The sequence below is a fragment of the Poecilia reticulata genome, chromosome 4, assembly GCF_904066995.2.
Source record: "Poecilia reticulata chromosome 4, P_reticulata-male-v2, whole genome shotgun sequence".
Taxonomy (NCBI): Eukaryota; Metazoa; Chordata; class Actinopteri; order Cyprinodontiformes; family Poeciliidae; genus Poecilia; species Poecilia reticulata.
In genome coordinates, this window is record NC_088833.1 from 27,378,378 (window position 1) to 27,395,710 (window position 17,333).

At 37.6% G+C, this 17,333-nt stretch overlaps 1 protein-coding gene across 1 annotated transcript in view; it reads right to left on the reverse strand.

Moving 5' to 3' along the window:
- gabrg3 (gamma-aminobutyric acid type A receptor subunit gamma3) overlaps nucleotides 1-17,333 on the reverse strand; it is a 54,358-nt gene that overhangs the window by 20,391 nt on the left and 16,634 nt on the right. Inside the window, exons 3-5 of the mRNA XM_081606614.1 lie at nucleotides 15,494-15,561; nucleotides 5,217-5,437; nucleotides 1,343-1,425 (exon numbers count right to left, since the gene is read on the reverse strand). Of these exons, the coding sequence (XP_081462740.1) occupies nucleotides 1,343-1,425; nucleotides 5,217-5,437; nucleotides 15,494-15,561 (372 nt within the window). The remainder of the gene's footprint in view (nucleotides 1-1,342; nucleotides 1,426-5,216; nucleotides 5,438-15,493; nucleotides 15,562-17,333) is intronic.

A 17,333-nucleotide genomic window follows, 5' to 3' on the forward strand; every position in this document is an offset into this window, starting at 1 on the left:
CAATTCTGTTTTTAAAAAACATTAAAGTTGCTTGTTGAATATAATTCAGTGATGCGGAATCTAAATCAACTTTGTGTTTAGTTAAATACATAATTCCTTTAGGGTTATAGATAAATAAATGCTATATATGTTTTCCGAGCTTTCATAAAGTCTCCCAGTGACGGCTTGCAGATAAAGCACCTCCTGTGCCGCTTTTGACAAATGAACAGTAGTGGTTGAGCGCGGCGTGTGGATCTCCATAGTGGCTGGCAGCACAGTGATCCATCTTATTCTGCCAGGTGGGTGAAAGCATCTGTTCTCTGGATGGAAGATTTAAAGGGGCGGTATTATGTCTTTTCCAGGCACATAGTGCCATTTTGTAGGAAAATCAAGTAACTGTCAATTTCAGTGGTTATAAAAAGGTTACATTTTGAATATGACTTAAAAGAAATTTGACTTCCTAATTAAACACCTTGAAATCGGTGCCTCTGTTTATTTAAAAGTTCCTTCTCTTTCTGAAACTCCACCTTCAGGAAGTCATCACAACATGGCTCCTCTATTAGCCCTTTAATAATGTTTTTTACCCGTCTTGCTCTGTGAAGTAGCTCCTATAACGAGCTCAGCAGATGCTCAGTTCCAGCAGGTGTTTGCTAATTGCTGCTGGCTAGTCTGAAGGAGCTGAGTGAGGCCTGCTCTGTGAGGAAAAAGCTCAATAGCTGGGATCGGCCGCTCCGAGGAGGAGTTTCATCTTGAAAGCGTCACAAGGTCCGACCAGGTGTTTTGTACAGCTGAATGGTTGCCATGGTAGATTTCTCAAACATCCATGAAATAATCAAGGCAACACTCCTGGTGTGTTTTTGATGAGGGAATGACATTATAACATGATGTAAAGCTCAAAAAACATCATTTTCACAGAATACTGCTCCTTCAGAAAAGTGGGGACACAACACATGCACACTTTCTGCAGCCTTTTGTCATACAAAAAGTCATGTCAAGTATAATGATATTTTGTTTAAAATGGCAAAATATCAAAGTTTATAAATAATATTGTCACCTCACTAAAATAATGGCTAAAGTCTTTTTTTTTTTTTTTTTTTGCCAAAAGTGATTTTGGCAACAACAAAAAAAAGAAGTCACCAGGTCTTTCTTGTTCAAAGATAATTTAGGCAACAACAAACAAAAAAAAAAACAACACTTTTTGCAAAAACTGATTTAAGCCATTATTATTTAAGCAATCTAGATATTGACATGCAGTGTGTATAACACACCGATGGTTTTAAAGAGTATTGAATCCTTGCAGCTGTAAGTAAACATTAAGACGTTAAGGATTTATTGAAGCGCCACCTAACGAGGTGTTACTCACAGCTGGAGAAGATGAGTGGGCACGAGTGTTCATCCATTGGAAAGTTGTGCAGCTGCAGCTGGCACTCAGCATTTATAGTTAACCTGAAAAAAACAACAACAGGGAAAACAGAACCTCAGTTCATTAGAAACCTTTCATGATAATGGCATAAAGACTGTTTATGCTCTGATTGCAAGAAAACAAATGACAGGAAAAGTCAAGCAATGCAAAGCAGCTTATGGTATACATTTTGAAGCGTCAAATGTCTTTTGAAAGTGAACAATTTCCCCAAAATAACAAAACAAACAAAAAAAAATTTGAACAAATAAACATGGGTACCATGGTGGCTATTTAAGTCCATATTTATCCATTTTGTATTTTATATGGAAAAACTTCCAGGACATGTAAACTTTGGTTAGTCATTTGTAACCCCAATCAAATAACCTTGGTTGTAAGACATTTTTTTTCTATCATTCATATTCCCTTAATTTTGGGTGAAACAAGGACACAAAATAAAATACTGGACAATAACAATTATGGAAAACGATTTATGACAAAATTATAAAAACTGAGAATGCGTGGTGGCAATGATCTGGATCGATTTCCTGAGGATCAATGAGTGATGAGCAGGAGGAGAGACTCCATCCGGACAGAAAGGCGACGGAGGATTTTACACAATGAAGACGTGATGTTCAATTTACATCTACTTACCCTTATCAGGGTTTATTATTCAATTTACAGAAATCCAAGTTTGTAACATTTAAATACACTCTGTTAGAAAACAATTTTTTTTTCTCCTAAAACCTTTTTTTGGATGTGAAATATTAACAGAAATGAACTGATAATGTCACAAAAATGTAACCAATTTAGTCAGAAGATCAGATTTCTCTAAATCAAGTGAGGCTGCACTTAGTCCGGATTGTCTGGACCTCCTTATGATCATGATAGCAGCCTGCCTCCTCTCACATCAAACACAACCACAATCAGGCAGGACAGCATGAAAGGAAGTAAGTAGATTCTCAAGCATGAGGCGTGTTTCCCTGATGTGGCTTTCTCCACTTTGTTAGAAAGGATGCAGGATAAAAGCAGCAAATGTAAAGCCTAGGGAAGGACACATAGGAGTGAGGAGAGGAGGTAGGAGTTGTTTAAAATAAGTTTCTTCTACTTCTTTTTCTGCTTTTCCTTTCGGGGGTTGCCACAGCGAATCATCCATCTCCATTTAGTCCCATCCTCTGCATCCAGGGGCGGATCTAGAAAAATATCTATGGGGTGGCAAGAGGGGGGCAGGGATTTTTTCAGGGGTGGCAGCATATGCCTATATATATATATATATATATATATATATATATATATATATATATATATATATATATATATATATATATATATATATATATATATATATATATATATATATATATATATATATATGCCCAAACTCACTCTGGTGAGTTTGAGATGCCCAAACATGTTTGGACATGTTTAACATGTCCAATGTTTAACATTGGACATGTTAAACATTGGACATGTTAAACATGTCCAATGTTTAACATTGGACATGTTAAACATTGGACATGTTTAACATGTCCAATGTTAAACATTGGACATGTTTAACATTGGACATGTTTAACATGTCCAATGTTTAACATTGGACATGTTTAACATGTCCAATGTTAAACATTGGACATGTTAAACATTGGACATGTTTAACATTGGAGATAAACATGTCCAATGTTTATCTCCAAAACATTGGACATGAGCTGTCCCTCTGATGAACTCGTTCCCCAATCTTATCCGTTACATCCACTTTGTTCCCAAAGAGAACCTGAACGTCCGTAAATCTGAAGCCTCCGCTTATTTCTGCCTCTTGTCACTGCCACCGTCTCTAAGTCAGACAATATCACTGGTCTCACGTCTTCAGTCTTATGCAAATTTAGCAACAATAACTTGTCATTTGTCAACCGTGCAACTTATCAGTGAAAACATCAGAAAAGCTTCCTGTTATGTTAGTGAAATCCTTCCTTTCAAAGAATAAATGTGTAAAATGTGTTCTCAGATCATCAGGCCAAGGATGGATACAGTTAGCATCAAAATACGTAAATGGCAATAAATGATCTGCTGGTGTTGTGTCAATGCTCCAGACCTCTCAGGTCTTCTGGTTCTGCACCCTCAGAGCCAGAAGCAGCATTCAGCTTCTTCTCTGCACCACAATCTGGAACAAACTTCCAGAAAACAGCAAAACTGACCGAAAGGAGCGCCAACGACACAGCCGACTTTGCAGTACCGTAATCCCACCACACGTTGAGCTATCTGAAAAATTCCAAAGGTTTCTGAAAGGGGAGACATTGCGCTTTCCAGCCAATATCGGGTTGTTACGGTGATTTCCCTCCCGCCGCAGCAGAAGGTGACATTAATCTGAGGGGCAACTCTTTTAATAGACGGTAAATTACGAAAATAACTTGGTAGATATTGAAAGTTCCACTTATTATGAGTAAATATATTTACTAACAGGACATTTAAAGAACAGCGTACAATTAAAATAAGCAAAAATATCCAATAACTACTTATTTTATCTTAGGATCATGTAAATTCTTTTTTCAAGTAGTATGAACAAAATTTCTGATCTGATATTGAATTTTATTAAATATCACTATGAATTATACTCAGAAACATTTAGTGTGAACAGGACATTATCTTCAAGCATTAAAATATTAACATTTTCTCTAAAACACAAGAGTCAGATACACTTCCATCTCAGGATACAGCTGCTAAGCACTCTGGGTAATAGTTTCCACTCCTGTTTTTTTTTTATTTTTTTTTTTAAGTGATAACTTAAAAACTCTAGTTTATTGAACTCTTGGAGGTTTGACAAAATTAATAACAAGTTAACACAACTTCCTACTGTATGTTTCACAAACTCACACATTTAGGTTTAAAATGTAAAACTTGCTAAAGTCATTTGACTTAAAGAGCAGAAGGTGGTAGTCACAGTGTAGGCGGGAAATAAACAAAGCGTATGTTTTAATTTTTTTTTTCTGGACAATCAGTTTGTCTCTGAGCAGAAATTTGAACTTGGTGATCATCAGCCAAGAAAAAGTCCATATAATGCTAACAAGATGGCTAACAGTTAGCTTTCTGGGGAGAAAGTCTTCCCATCTTCACACACCTGCTATTTTGTTTACAGAGATAGGGCTCACATCTCACATGTCACATGTCCAGATGTTACTTGTAGAGAGATAAGATACAATGTTGGAACAAACAAAACCCATGTCAACCACAAACTATCAAGCAGGTGGAAGTAAACACAAATTCAGGCCTGGAGTAGAAACCACTTTCTCCCCCTCTTAACTTGTCTAGAGTTAGCCATGCAATTGAATCTTTCAATACCAAAGTTTTCAACAGAGACAAAAAGCAACCAGGAGCAAATATTTCCTCGTCGAAGTCTTCCTCATTCTGACAGCGGACGTTTATCTTGAGGAAAACTACGAGGTAAGCAGCCAAGTCAACAACAGAATATTTCCTTACGCAGCCCGTCAAATGAAATCCATTAAAGCGTCACCTGATGATATCTGAGGACGGCAGCTCAGATGCTTTCAGTCCTATCTGACGATTTGACATAAAGAACGGCTTGAGCATCAAAACAGACCGGCGTCAAGCTTTCCCCAATACGACTCTAAGCTTTACCTGCTGCCAAAGAAGCTCGAATCACTCATCAATCTGAATCTGTCCGTACGTCTCCACAAAAATTGTGATAAATTATTAAATGTTCAGAAATGCTTTATAAGCACTAAAGTTCAGTTTCAAACTCAAGAGTTTGATTTCACCAATCTTTTTCTTTCCGTATAACACAGCAATGCTTTTTTTTTTTTTTTTCCGGCCAGATTACTGTCATTACCTTAAGGTGTAAAGTATTTTTCCGTCGTTCCATATCCTGAGCAGCTGGTTCGGCATCGTGATCCAATGGGAGTCTGCGGTCTTGGAGTTTCTAAAGATGGTGTCTGGCAGCCAAATGAGTCCAACCATGTTGCTGTTCAAGGTCAGTATTTTCATTGTGCTGTTGTATCTGAGGCGGCTGTCTGTCCACGTCTGGGCAAAGATGATGTCAATTTGGTACTCCTGTCAAAAAAAAGAAGAGGAAAGGAACACATAAAAATCTATTCTTCCATTGAAAAACTTCTTAAATGCTTTGTTTTAGCAACACAGAACACAAGCTACCTTCCAATTACAGTATTGTGTGTTTGAGAAATATTTCTCTATGCGATCCATCAATCTCAGCTTTGACTGGTCGAAGTGTTTATCATTTTCCTTGTTGGTTGCTCTTTCTGTCAACTCATTCGTTTCTATGCTAAGTGTAGCCTCTCCAGGGATCTTTTCAGTCAGTTTGTTTTTTTAGCTTTTGCTGACAGAAATGAAAAAAGGTTGAACAAAAAAGAAAGTAAAATATGAGAAACATGCCACAATTAATCATTCATGCTAGATTTGTCTCTTAGCCCAGGAGATTGTAAAAAGAGAGCATCAGATGACTGATGATTGATGCGACCCAGAGCCTTGCAAAGGTATTCATAACTCTTCAACTTTGTTTTTTTTTTTTTTTACAACAAACTTCAATGTACTTTGCTGGAATTGTATTTGACAGACCAACACAAAATAGTGGATAAGAAAACAATAAGTAATTTGAGAAGCATGGCATTTGTATCCAGACCCCAGAGTTAAAGTTTCTGAAAATACGATGTCACTGTAAGGCCTTTCAGGTAAATCTTTGCTGACTTTGTTCAGCTGAAGACAGAAAATGTTGCATGTTTTCTTTTTTTTCCAAACTCAGTCAGATTGGATGGAGCAACCCAGTGAATGCACATTTTTTGTGCCAACATATAAATATGTTCGATTCTGAACGACTCCATTGTAGCTCTGGCTGTATGTTCTTTGTCCTGCTAGATTAAAACAAAAAATAAAATAATAATAATAATCTCTGCCCAAGTGTTTTGCACTGTCCATCAAGTTTTCATCCAGGATAGAATTTAGTTCCATCAATCTTCATATCGACTTTCACCAACTTCCCCATCCCCAAGAGGAGTGTCTGCCATTGCCATGATTCACTCTGATAAGGGTTTCTTTAAGATAATCGTTATTGTTTTTCTTGAATAAAAAACAGGGTGAAGAAGAGATTTAAAAAAAAGATAGAAACAAGTTGTAAACACGCTAGGAATACCACAACTCGCTAGCTGCTAGCTGCTAATGATACCAAAATCAGGATCTTCTCCATAGCTTTCAGCCTAAAACAAAACATTTTTTCACTCTTTTGGAGGCATTTGATCATTTAAAACACCTAATAAATTATTATTTTTTGTCTTAAGAATATAATCTGTAATAATGATGAGGAAACATGACTGATCATTCTACACTGAGCAGATATTCTTAGCTTGCTGTTGTTACATCCCTAGTAAATATAAATTTGTGCATTCACCCGTATTTCCATAACTTTAAACACGATTTAACTTCATTGGGATTCAACAACATGGATGGGAGTCCTGTAGGTCATGACATGTTACTGGGCTAAGTGGAGCTAAGTGAAGCAGCTGCTAGCCGTGGCAGAAAAACACCCGACGCAGCCTTAGCAACAGTCGAGTCACTTGGGTCATTTCTGGCAACAATTCACAGAAGGATGTACAGCATAATTAAAATAATGATGTGTTCCTCTCTCCTTCGCGCCCACGCATTTGAATTCAGCTGCCACCGCCTGAAATGTTTTGACCTTATGCTCATTCTGCACAGTGGCAGGAATGGCTCACCAATTAGAATAAAGTCTACATTCACAGAGCCCGGCGTGCGGGTCATGACCTTTAATTGTTTCGCACTTAGGAGGGGAAAAAATGTAAGAATTTTATGGCTGTGAAATAAAAGTGTTGCAGATAAACTCATTTAAAAATAATTTGAGGTGATCGACTCTGACAAGTAAATCTTATCTAAGACATTTGTTTGTTTTTTTTGCAAAGCTGCTTAATTAATTTCACATTACAAGGTGTTTTCATTATAATGAAGCGTTATGTTCCTTCGCTGCCCTTCCTTGTGCTGTTTCTAGTCTGTATAGGTGGCATTGCTGTAAATAATTTTGACTGTTCACTTTCAATTATTATAGAGAATTTTTCAGTAAAGTCTGCTGATGTAGAGGTTCTGCTAAACCGAAAGATCCTCCTGTGGAAAACAAAAAGACACATGATTTAAAGAAAACGACTGATTTATGCTAACAAACGTGACAGTAAAGAAAAAAACGGAGGGATTTGAGCCAAATAATAGAGACATGGATTACCTAAATTGGTCAAAACAAGAAATGTGGGATGTAGAGTTCTACGTTTCCTCCTACACAATAGCCATGGATTCGTACATTTCACACATCTGAGCTACAAATAATCCGATACTGTAAATCCACAAGCATGTTATTGTTAAACTCATTCTCAGACACACTTCAAAATGGAATACATTTAAACATCAGTCTAACCTAAATCCAAGCAAGTGTGAGAATTTGTGCAGCGTCAAGCTAGTGTTTGTAAGTCAGCTGGTCACAATGCCAAACAACACCAACAGTGGCTAACACAGCAAGAAAACTATATCTGTGTATTTTCAGCACTGAGACAATGTGTTAGGCTTACATTATCTATGTTTTCTAAAACATTAGCAATTTTCTGGTATTGGTTTCGTGTAGCACAAGAGTTGAATGTCATTTGGAGCACTGGGTTGTTATTGTAACTATTTTGACTACCTTCGAAAAACAAAGCTATTGTTAAACATTGAACACATTTAAAACAGTCACATCAAACAAATATTAATGTCAGACACACAGAGATTTTAAATGATCACTGAGATTTATTTTGGAGGGGGAAGCTACTAAAACCAATTTGACCCAATATGTGAAACACCCTCTTTGATAAATTATGTAATAATTGTGATGAATCAAGTTTTGATTAAATTCCACCAGTAAAGCGCCAGCCCTAATTACTTTCACACCTCTAAAGTCAGGAAATCATTTAAATAGAACCTGTGGGACAACACGAAGTAGGCTGAAATATCACAAAATGATTAAAAGAAATTTAAGCAGTAAAGTCATTTACATCTGCCAGTCTTAAACAGATTACAAAACCACTTCTAAAGCTTTGGGACTCCACAGCAAGAGCCGTTATCTCCAACTAGAGAAAACATGGAGCAGTGGAGAGCCTCCCATGAGTGATCTACCAAAAATACTTCTAGAGCACAGCAACGACTCAACCAGGGGGCCACAAATAAAAACATCGTCTAAAGCACAGCAGGCCTCACTTAGCTCAAAGTCAGACTTCATGATTCAATAATAGGAAAGAATGGGTAAAAAATAGGAAAATCGCAAGGAAAAATCCCCCACTAGTAATCAAACAGGACTCATAATCTTGCCTCACGTTTGGTATAAAACATCCTGATGACCCCCAAGATCACCAAGGTGTTTTATAGCAAGAGCACAACCTGAAGCTGTTTGGATAATATAAACAATAGGGAACAATAAACAATATAAAAGACTCATTGACTGTTATTGAAAGCGTTGCTAAGGGTGACAAAAATAGTACAGGTTTGTGGGGTCATTACACTTTAACACAGGGTTGGATTTTCTCCCCCTGAATAAATTAAATTACAATTATTAAAAAAAAACAGCTTTTTGTATTTACTCTATTCAATGTGAAAATTTGATTAGTGATTTGAAACATTGAAGTCAACAGTTGAAAACGACGTTATGCGCTCTATGCAGACAGCAGACATCAATCGATTATCCTATTCCAGTATTTTTGTCATGACATGTTACAAACAGTAAGCAGGTATAAAAAGTTGGTCAAATCTGAGTCAACTCCTGTTGTAATGATCTGGACGGTCAAAGTAACAGTTCTCAGTCTGATTTGACTTGCTGAAGATTTTTTGTTGTCCTTCCATAAGTTCTAGGTTTGAATGTCTATCGCGCTGTACTTACATTTATTTCTCAAACAGCTGACATCAAGGAAGCTTTACCACATCGACTCCTCTCTTCCAAATATGTTGGTGAATTTGTTGTAGCATGTAGGAACGTTGCGATCAATCACTCACATCAAATGAAGTTAAAATGGCCAACCGCTTCGCAACAATGCTCTCTATTGACAATCACGACTTTTTAAAGAAGCCTTTATTATTATTTCTCAATCTCTTCTAAACCTCAACAAAAACAGCAAATCAGAATTTTGCATTGATATGAAAAGTTTGGGTGTTTAATCGCATACAAAGCGCCCTATAGAGACAGTACGTTAAAACCCAGTCTGTTGCTTCCTCTTTCACTGCCCCAATTTTTTGTCGATTCTCTACTGACGTATCTAAGGTAAAGTATCTAAATATATCATTTCCTCCTGTCAGTCTGACTGCTAAGTGGAGTCACAGTTAGAAGATTTAGGCTAATGGGGACATATATCTGCCATTACAGTTGGAATCATGTGGCCAGATGGGAGTATCAATCAGGAGAAAAAATCTGCTGCTCATAGCTTAATGTCAACTTTGATGTAAGAAGAATTTTTCTGCAACAGTTTTATCCGTTGCTTAAATCGAGCAGAAGATGGATTAAAAAAAAACGATGGCTGGAAGATGCAGTCAAGTTGTGGAGCAGTGTGGGGGGAGGAAGACCGTCCAGACGGAGGACAACACTGCTGGGAGGGAGGGTGGGGCAGCAACTGGGAAACTCAGGGTTTATGAGGCAAACGAGCAGACATGAAATCTGCTGACACACTAGTCACTAATACAAGTAACTCCTTATTAAGGACATTTCAGATTTAAAGAGAAAAAATACTTAAGCACATCGTCTCACTCACTAGCGGAACAAGTCAGCGGGGGAGGGGGGGTGCAGTGCGGTTTGGGCCGTGTTTCTCGTTTCATTTTTACCCAGGAAGCACATTGGCTAAACCGTGAGTCAAACAGTCACTGGGACTGACTACTATATATTCCATTGAGGGACAGTAACTTTAACATCACATACACCTTTCTGAACAGGCGAGGGCGCACTTTCTCCGTCTATAATCAGACATTAAAGCGACTTGAAACCATTCCTCCCTCTCTGGCACCTCCAGACCCAAAGAGGGTCCGTGCCTGGTCTCACTATACCCTGGGTCTGACCGCGTTTCATCCGCATCACAACCTCCCCCTTCATAACATAAATGGACAGTATTGTATGTTTTAAAGCCACATAATGCTATATTAAAGCACAACCAAGTAACTTTCTTACCTTCAGTTGATATAAAAATGATTATATGTCATGTCTGAATTAAAATAAATTTGACTTTCCAATTTAATGCCTTGAAATTGGGCCTCTGTCTCTTTAAGAAGCTCCTGCTCTGACACTCCGCCTTCCATTATGCTGTTTACAAACGTTCTCAGGAGCTTTGGACCGAGAAGTAGGGCGTCTGAAGAGCTCAGATGCTCAGTTCCACCAGGTGTTTGCTAATTGCGGCAGGCTAGTCTAAAGGAGCCGAGTGACCTGCTCTGTGACGCAGAAGTTCAGCTGGAGACTGAAGGTTCACGGAGAAGCTTTGAGTAAACCGGCGGTGCTTTGTATGAGGAGACGTTTGTCTGCCTAAAATGGTTGCCAGCAGATATTCAGGAATTTCCTCAAACATGGATGAAAGAAACAAAGCAACAAACAGTCCAGGCATGTTTTAACATAACATTATAACATGATAAAAAAAATAAAAGGCAATTTTACATAAAACCTTTATTCATTCCTTGGCGTTCGCCACTTTTCCATGTTTTCTGTATTTGTGGATAATGTCTCTGGCTGTCGTTAGCTTGAGTAAAAAACCCTTTGAATTGGTTTTTTAACCATCTAGACTGAACACAGGTTATTGACTATTCTAATCTGTTCTTGAATTTCCTTTTACATATATTTATTTTCCTTTTAGCCCACCTCATCTTGTCAGAAAGTGTCTATTTAATTGATTTCCTGATTTTACGTACTGGGCATCGATCAGGAGTTAGAGTGGCTTGTAAAATTGAACCAAAAACTGGTTAATCATGGTTATTTTATGATTTAACAATGGGGATTTGTTCCCTGTGATAAATGAAATCACCTTTTGAAAACTGCTTTTTAGACAAAGCTAGTTTTTAGCTTTGTCTATTAAAATTAACATCTTAAACATCTAAGAAAACAACAGACACAAATGTTCACACCTGTGTATTGGATATATAGTGGAGACATTCTAGAAAACGTCAGAATACATGTTCATATAATCTCATATATTTATTATCTAAGAACCCAGACAAGTTGTGCACCAGAGAATCTTTTGTTGGTTTATTTGTAGCTTTTTCAAATTGTTTTGTAGACAATAAATAGATAAATTGTAATTTCACATTCTGAAAAATAGACAACAAAAAAAAATCAAGGGAATAATTTTTTTTTAATCAAATTTAATGTAAAATCTACACTATAAAATTGTTTATTTTGTTGGGTTTTTTTCACATGGAGTTCTTTGCCCTGCACCAGGTTCTGTACTGTAAGTGGGGCAGAGCGTACATCTCCTCTGCACTGAGCTGCCACACTGATTATGCAGGGAGATGTGGGGACACAGTGCATACTGTATATGTGCCATCCTTTGGGAAATCTTGTCATGCTCCTTTGCTGAATCCGAGTCTCTCCTTGAGCCCCAAAAGGTTAGAATTTAAGAGAGGATGAGAGGAGGGAAACTTTATGATTCACATGGTGGGGCCGACGGATCGGAGCACTAGAGTTCTGCAAAGGTTGGAAGTGAAGTGCTTAGAAACACGTTTCGGTTTTAAAATGATTGAAGACTGAAACTGGAAGGTAAAATTGTGGAGGACGAACACACAGCAGTCAAATGTTTGGTGAGACCTCATCTGTTTGTAGCCTGTTAGCTGTAGCTTTGTGATACGACAATTCACATCTGAAAGGTCAGAGAAATAAAAACAGAACAAACTTCCTGTTTTAGCCGAGTTAAAACAGGAAGCAAGACAAATCCCCGCGCTGTAAGAACGCTAAACCTGCTCAACTTTACTTTGTGCAAATCTGGAACAAACTTCCAGAAAACTGCAAAACTGCTGAAACCTTTGATCAATATGTTTTTAACATTGACCAACATATTTGATCTATGTTTGCTTAAAGATTTCGATGATGGCATTTGACAAAACGTTGTGTCTAATGTTTGTTTCATAAATCAGGGTTTCACCCAGTGTATTATCAGCCTGGTGGGCCACCAGGCTTTACTTGTGTCCCCACCAGGCTTACCATTACTTATTTAAGTTTATTTTTAAATGTTTGCATTTAAAAAAATGTTAAACAGTTGGACACTAACTTTATAGTTGGTATTCAAGTATTAATCTTCCAATCTTTCAATAATACATAATTATCAAGTGATATTTTCACATTTCCTGTCAAGTTTAAACATTTTTTAAGTCAAAAACACAATGGACTGCTGGATGAATGACTGACCTAGGATTAAAACCACCAGGCTTAGCAAGTTTTCTAGGGGAAACCTTTTTAATTGATAACTGTATGATGTTTTTAAGATGTAAAGCGCTTTGAACTGCCTTCTTCCTGAAAGATGCATCGCAAATAAACTTGACTTTAGTGAATTAATCCCTGTAAAGTAATTAAGAGAAGACAAGTTGGCAGGGAAAGATCAGAGAATCAGTCAGTAGAGAGGCAAGAAGAAAGCTGCTGTTGACATGTCCAGATATTTATTTATGAAAAAATTAAAAATAAATTTAAACCTTGAATCATTTTTCCTTCAACTTCACAATTATCCAAGACCTATTTATGGTCTGTCACATCAAATTCCTTTAGAATAAATGTAAGATTGTGGCTGTGGTGTTATCTCTAAACATGGATACGCCTTTATCAACCACTCATACAGGTTTTGATATGAAGATGTGCAAAAATTTGCCGACACTAACTGCAACAGCTGCCTATGTGGATGTACAGAATGTCGAGTATTTATAGAAAATTATAAGTGAGATTAAAAACCATGTTCTTGCAAAACGAAACAAGAGTCTCTCTGTGTATTTACCCTATGTTGTGAAGTTTTGGTGCTTTAATTATTGTTTACAGTTTTACAGCTAACAGTGGAGACATGACGCTTGCTTCCCTCTGACAGGCAATTTATGAGCCCTTGGAGCCAGGAAACATCCTACTCAGCTACTTTACAGACAACTTGGAGAAAGTCCCACTTTGTAGAAGAGTGTTACGCTGTGTCTTAATTTTGGATACGAAGAGGTTCCAAATACAGCGAGGAGGGCAGGAAACAAGCAGTAAGCAAGAAGAGCTGAACTGAGAGAAATCTCTTAAAGGGAAAGTACCATGTGTGTCCTAGACACATAGTGCCATTTTATAGCACAATAAAGCAACTATGTTACCGTTAGTTGCTATAAAAATGCTATATATCAAATATGACCTAAAAGAAATGTAATTTAACGTCTTGAAATTGGGCCTCTGTCTCTTTAAGAACTCCTCCTCTTTCTGAAACTCCCACTTCAGGAAGTCATCACAACATGGCTCCTCTTTAACAATGTTTTTACCATTGTTGCACTGAGATGCGCTGTTCTACCAGGTATTTGCTAATTGCTGCTGGCTAGTCTAGAGGAGCTGGGTGAGGGAGTCGCCGTGGAGGGCTGCTCTGTGAGGAGGAATCTTAAAAACTGCAACTCTGAGGAGAAGCTGCACCTCGTAGGAGGGTGTCTGAATGGTTGCCATGGGAGATTTAAATATTTCTCAAGCATGTATGAAAAAAAATCAAAGCAAAACTCCAGGTATGTATTTGATAAGGGAATAACATTATAACATGACCTAAAGCTCAAAATAGTCAATTTGACACAATACTGCCCCTTTAAAACAAAAATAAATTCTAAAAACATACCAAAAATAAGGAATAAAGGAAGTGAGGACACAGGAAGAGCAATGAGATCTGACTAGAAATCTGGGGCAAACAAGAGAGCCTGACACTGAGCTGAACATACATAAGGACTGGATGGCTAGATGGATGGACGGCAGTAATTTATTATGAAAAGTTGCTGCACTTGTCTCTTTAACTGTACCCCTCCAAAGCACTTCAGACAGACCAATAACATTTTCTAATAACCATTACCATTCTCATTTCATTTGGGATTTTTCCTCATACATGAACATAACGAGTCTCTTATTGAAAGCCCTTTGAATGTGAAAACCATCTACTTCGACTTGTAGTGAATCTGTGCAGGAAGGAATGAATCACCACCTGTTGGCCCATGGAGTCATGACACCCTGAATTATACGGCACATTGCAATTAAAAGCAGTGCAAGAATGACAACGGAGATTACTGTAAGTGAATTCATGTGCAACAAAGGAGCTTAAAATAGGGCTCAAACTAAAAGGTCGCTCTATGTAGTACTACTAAATATGTTTTAAGTACTTTAAGTAATCTACAGGCACGTTAGTGTCGCTGCAAACACTAACTGGTTATAAACCTAACCACACCGCTCGTTATAATTTGTAGATGCAAAGCAGACTAGAACATTAGAAATATAATAGGAAATATTATAATAAATATAATGGGAATAATATTAAATATAATGTGATTCATAAGGTAAATTATCTTATGAATCCATTTAGTTACACATATCACCAAAAATCAACCTCTACATTTTTCAAAAATAATAATGACAGCTGGTATAAAACAATATTGTACTAGACACACTAAAAAAAGAAGCAACTAACAAAGGAATCCAAAACGGTTTTGAAATATGAAAAGCATGGCATGTTTCTCAGATTTTATTTTGCAAAATAAAAGAAAATTCCTGCACAATTTGGTGTGGATCATAAAAATCATAAAATTTTAAGACAACAATCAATGTCTGACTTATTCTCTCTCATTATTGTGGCATTTAGCAAGCAGGAACAATTGTGGTTTGCTCTGATGTAACCCTGCGTGTCAATTGCTGAGCTGTATTGTATCATAACTACGATTCAGATTTTTGTGAATCTCTCCAGGAGATTAAGATTATTTTAAATTGACTGGAAAGCTTTCTTTATTTCTACATGCAGTAAAAATTGTGTTGAAATAGATTTGAATAAATGACCAAAGTTGGTCCACAGCATCCCATTCTTCCATTAAAACCTCCAGCAAACCACAAGCTACTAGTGAAGTTGGACTTACCATGTTGATTGAAGACACCGGTCCGATGCTGTTCACAAATATATCCACATCTATGACAGTTGGCTTCACTGAAGAAGAAGAAAAATAACATATATTTTACTCATCAAATTGCTCGCTGTTGCTCCATCCTCTACCTGCTTCTATAAATTAAAGTGAAGACAAAAAAAGGTCCTGAATTAAAGACACTTTGCTGTTCAGGAGCCTCTGAAGACAGAGTGAAGAGGCCCTCAGGGCGTCATGATCACACATTAGTCTTCATCGCAAACTGCTGTGATGCTGTGATGAAACACCTCCATCAGTGTTCGCTTGAAAGAGACAATTATGCATCGATTATTCCCCAGTGAGTCGAGCCCAGAGCCACACTTTTTTAGTCCTTATCCCATTAAGGCCCGACTCTCATTCCAAGTGCTTTCATTTGGCCTTCTTTCTTTAGTTTCCGTCTCCGTGGCAATCAAAGCTGTGCCTTAGTTGTTTTTTTTTGTTTGTTTTATTGTCTTTAAAAGGAGTATTTCAGGGGAAAAAAAACAATACACAAAGAATGGATGCTATTGAGGTGACATTTTCCTATCTAGCTGTGGATTTCAGTTTTCTACAAGGAAAAAAAAGCAAGAGAAAAATCTCGTCAAAAGGCTTTTGCACAAAGGCGAAAAGGCCCAAGCATTGTGGGACAGAGGTTATTGTGTTTCCCATAAATATTTAGCAAAAACTCGACAGACAACAAAAACAACACAATGTTAAACTCGAAGCTTTTGTGATATAGAGTCTAAAGAAAGATGCTGCGATTCCTCATGGTATTAATACACCTTGAACTTTTATGCATTTTATCTCTTTACATCTACAAAACGTCAACACGCTAACTAAAAGTGTTACGTCACAATTAAGCATAAAGCAACTAATAAATGATTTTTACAGTTTTGTTTTCAGATAAAAATCCGAGGCCTCAAAAGTTTAGAGAATATCAGTGAACGAGCAGCGTCAAGAAGATCAAGAAACACATTAAAACATGTCAGGGTTAAAGTTGCAGAGATGTTTAAGGTTTATGCTGAAGGTTTTAAACATTTTACGGTGCACTGATCCATCCATTATCTGAAAACGGTCAAAAATGTGGCCAGGACAAGATCATCCACCTAAAGTAATGGTTGGTGTACACAGAGCGTTTTAAGGGAAGCAGGAAAGAGATCCATTGTTACTCTGGAGGGACTTGGATCCAGGTTTCTACCACAATAAAGACATACAGCTTCCTAACTTTCATGATTTACCTTCAAAATAAGGTTGATAAAACTTACAGAAAATGGACAAAAACACATGGGGGACATCACCTGAAAAAGGCACATATTTCAGAAAAGCAAACTCCATCTAGCAGAATACAGAGTTTAAGAAGCACAGAGATGGTAGATTCCAATGCCAAAGCTTAGGAAACCAAAGTGGCCATCAGCAGAGGTTGGGTGCCACAGCGCTGTGGCCTCCTGTGGCCACAGCGGTCCAGAAGGACTCTGAGGAGAGGTGCCTGATGAGAGAAAGACTGTAACTAGATGAGACAAATGGTCCTTGAATGAATTCGAGAACAGCAGCTGAAAGAGGCCAACCTCAACCTTGCCACTTGGAGAGGATCACAACATGACAGACTCAAAGTGAAAGTTGATGGTTGAAGACAATATCGGTTGTGAACTCCACAAATCGTTTGTGGAACAGTGGCAAAGGCAAAGCCGTTGTTGAAAGAAGTAAGAAGCTCAATTTTCAGTACGCCTTAAGATATGTAGATGTGAAAGAAGGTGTTCTGGTCAGACGAGGACACACGGACATGCCAAAACGTGTTCACAAAACATGTGGGGGTCCGACT